The sequence below is a fragment of the Monopterus albus genome, unplaced genomic scaffold (genome assembly GCF_001952655.1).
Source record: "Monopterus albus unplaced genomic scaffold, M_albus_1.0 scaffold23.1, whole genome shotgun sequence".
NCBI classification, from domain to species: Eukaryota; Metazoa; Chordata; class Actinopteri; order Synbranchiformes; family Synbranchidae; genus Monopterus; species Monopterus albus.
Window position 1 is genome coordinate 4,027,148 of NW_018127903.1, and position 3,194 is coordinate 4,030,341.

A 3,194-nucleotide genomic window follows, 5' to 3' on the forward strand; every position below is an offset into this window, starting at 1 on the left:
CTTCATTCCCACAGTTCCACACTACCTCTTCTGAAGGCCTCACGTCTTCAGTGGGACTGCCACACTCTTGTGACCCCCTGTGCGACTGTGCCAACTGTGTTGCCCCCCCGCCCACAGCTCTGTTCAATGGGGAGGAGCAGTCAGGAGAATCACTGCACTTAGTGACGCCTGAGGACAGTAGTGATTTGTTGGAAATAAAGACTGAGCTTTACAAAAGGCAGCCTGCAGCTGCCTCAGAGGCTTTCCCTGAGCTGGTGAGAATAGATTTGGAAGAACAGAAGTCTGGTGTGGTTTGCAATATTGGCCAACAACAGGAGACCCTTTTACAGTTGCGGAGATCTGGGCTAGTCCGCCAGCGTGCAGAGAGGCTAGAGAGACTTTCAGGTTTGTCTCAGGAAAGCCTGTGCTGTCTGAAGCCTTTGCACGCATGCCAAAGGTCCAAGAAGAGCCCTTTCCACACTGAGGAGGAAGAGGAGTTCTCCAGTTTTACCGGGGACTTCATTAAATCTTCGACACCATGCCATGTGCGTTTAGAGCCACTGGTGGTGCCACTGACCAATGAAGCCTTGTTTGGTGTAGTCGGTTCTGGGCTGCTCACACCAACCTCCTCCCCTCATGGATCCACACTGACACGCAGCTCCAGCAGTGACAGTCTGCGCAGCGTGAGGGGGAAACCCGGTCTCGTACGTCAAAGAGCAGAGGAGATTGAGACCCGCATGCGGCTCGCAGGCTTAACCGTGCCCTCGAAGCTGAAGCGGTCCAACTCTCTGGCCAAGTTGGGCAGCCTCACCTTCTCCTCTGAGGACTTGTGTTCAGTTTGCTCCTCAGATGCAGGAACCCTTCTGCTCCTCTCATTGTCCCCAGAGCCAGACCGTGGCCTGGAGTGGGATCCCCTCACAACCTCTGCCCTGCCCCGACCCTGCAAGGACTTGCACACTCCAGAGAGAGCGGTATCAGGTGAGCCCAGAAGCTGACACATCAAGTGGAGGTTATACACACTCCACCCATCCCCTCATTTGTCACCCTGTGCGGCTGGAGAGGGCTGTAACAGTTCTGGAAGTAGGAGTGAGCTGAGTCTGACGAAAGATTAAAAAAAACCCACAAAACAAAGCCAAGTGTTGCTGTAAGGAGTGGACACTCTCCTTTGCCACATTATTTTCTCAAACTGCTGTTCACATTGAAGAAGGTCATATCGCTGAATCTGACAAGTGTGTGAAGCCATCAGTTCACCGCTAACTTGTTTTGTTTCATGGACAAACAAGTGCCTTACCTATAAGACCAGAGGCACAGAGCTGTGTGTTAGACTACAGAATGAGAAGATGCCCTATAACCTTTAACTTCACAGCTGTTAGTACCTGATATGTACTAAATTATGGTATGGGATCACTGGCACTTTTATTTTTTACCTGTTTGTTACAAAGTGGTAGCCTACATTGATGACCTTGAGTCCCTCAGTGGACAGAGAGCAAAGTGTTCATCAATTTAGAGTTGTTTACCGCACAGTTTATGTTTTAGATGCTAGAGAGTTGTAAAATTAATGGTTACCTCATGTTGCATTCATGGAGCTTATTCTCAGATGAACACTGAGCTAGTTTCATTCATGATTTGCTGATGTCAAGTTAAATCGAGGAAATCAGTTTCAAAGACATTTTAATGCAGAGATGTATGTTAGTACATTAATTTGTAACTATGTGTGTCTCTGAGTGAGTGAGTGAGTGGATTGAAAGTGGAGAAACAAGGTTGTGACATTGTTTTACCAGAGGCGTGCTCACTGTTTTCAACAAACAGAAGAGAAACATTTCTGAGTTTGTTGTTCCTTTGCACTGTTTTTTATTGAGTGAATACTGGTACGCACCAAGCTATCTTCCAAAATAACATTAGAGTAATGTTATTGACTTCATCATTCCCTACAGCGTACAATGTTCTTGGGAGAGTAGAGTGAGTTCCCATGCTGGGTGGCTTGAAATCATCTTACAAATGCCTGGAGTGACAGCGGAAGAGGGTTTATGGAAGTCAAATCATATCCTGTTTGTGAGGGTTTTTCCCAAGTGGAAGCTTTGATGAGATATAAACATAAAATATATACATACAAACCATCTTTACCTTAAATATTTTCTTGAGGGTTGCCAACATTTTAAACATACTGTATGTGCTTTTTTGAAATGTGAAAGACCAAAGTTGTTTGACTGTCTCGACAAATTGGAAACACCATTGAAGCTGTACAAAAATATGTGAATCATAATGTCAATCATGTACATGTTTAAATGCTGTCACGTCTTTTTTGCACCTTCTGGGAGAAACGGAAGAGACTCGGTGGAGTCGTCCGGCTCATAGCTGTTAAGCTTTTATGCTCATATCATCAATGAGCTTTAAAGCTTTTGTCACGCTGAGGTGACAACGATCACCATAGGTTACGTCACAGTTTGTAACCATTTTTTTTATATTTAAGTATGCAGTAACTTTTGTACTGTACATTGCTGTAGTTTGAATGCATATTGCACTTTTTAAGTTGGTCAGTGATATACTGTATGTGCTAATTATGAAAATAAACATTTGGTTTACATAATATATCATGGATTCTGTTTTGTTGTGGTATAATTCAGCCAGCGGTGGACTGAGCCCTTAACTAAAAGTAGCACTAAAATAAAATAAAAGGCCTCACTGACTTCCTTTGATCATGAACATCAGTGACCTGTAAAAATACCCCGTTACAAGTAAATGTTATGCATTCAAAATTTTAAGTAAACATGCAAAAATATTAGCAGCACATAAAGTACTACAAATAAAAGTGGTCATTGTGCAGAATGTAAATGCAATTCATATCAATGGATTATAATTTTTGTGCACATCACATTTAATGTTGTAGCTGGTAAAGGTGGAGCTAGTGTAATTTGAATTATTACTGAGTAGTCCACACAATAAACACCAGAGATCAGTAAAGTTGTACGATTACACTATATTTTTATATTAATGTAATTCTGAAAAGTAACAAGAAACTGTCAAATAAATGTATTGGAGTATAATGTACAATGTTTCTCTAAAATGTAATGAAGTAGCATAAAATGAAAATACTTAAGTACAAATACCCCAGATTTGTACTTAAGTACAGTATCTCAGTACATGCACGTAATTACTTTCCACAGCTGTTCACAGCAACACAGTAATAGGTATTGGACATCATTTGTTCTGTACAC

The 3,194-nt window shown here is 42.2% G+C and overlaps 1 protein-coding gene across 1 annotated transcript in view; it reads left to right on the forward strand.

The window, feature by feature from the left end:
- The window catches only part of ssh1a (slingshot protein phosphatase 1a), a 24,101-nt gene extending 21,533 nt beyond the window's left edge, over positions 1-2,568 (forward strand). The window contains exon 18 of the mRNA XM_020594612.1: positions 3-2,568. Within this exon, the coding sequence (XP_020450268.1) occupies positions 3-974 (972 nt within the window). The 3' untranslated portion in view covers positions 975-2,568. The remainder of the gene's footprint in view (positions 1-2) is intronic.
- The last annotated feature ends 626 nt before the right edge of the window (positions 2,569-3,194 follow it).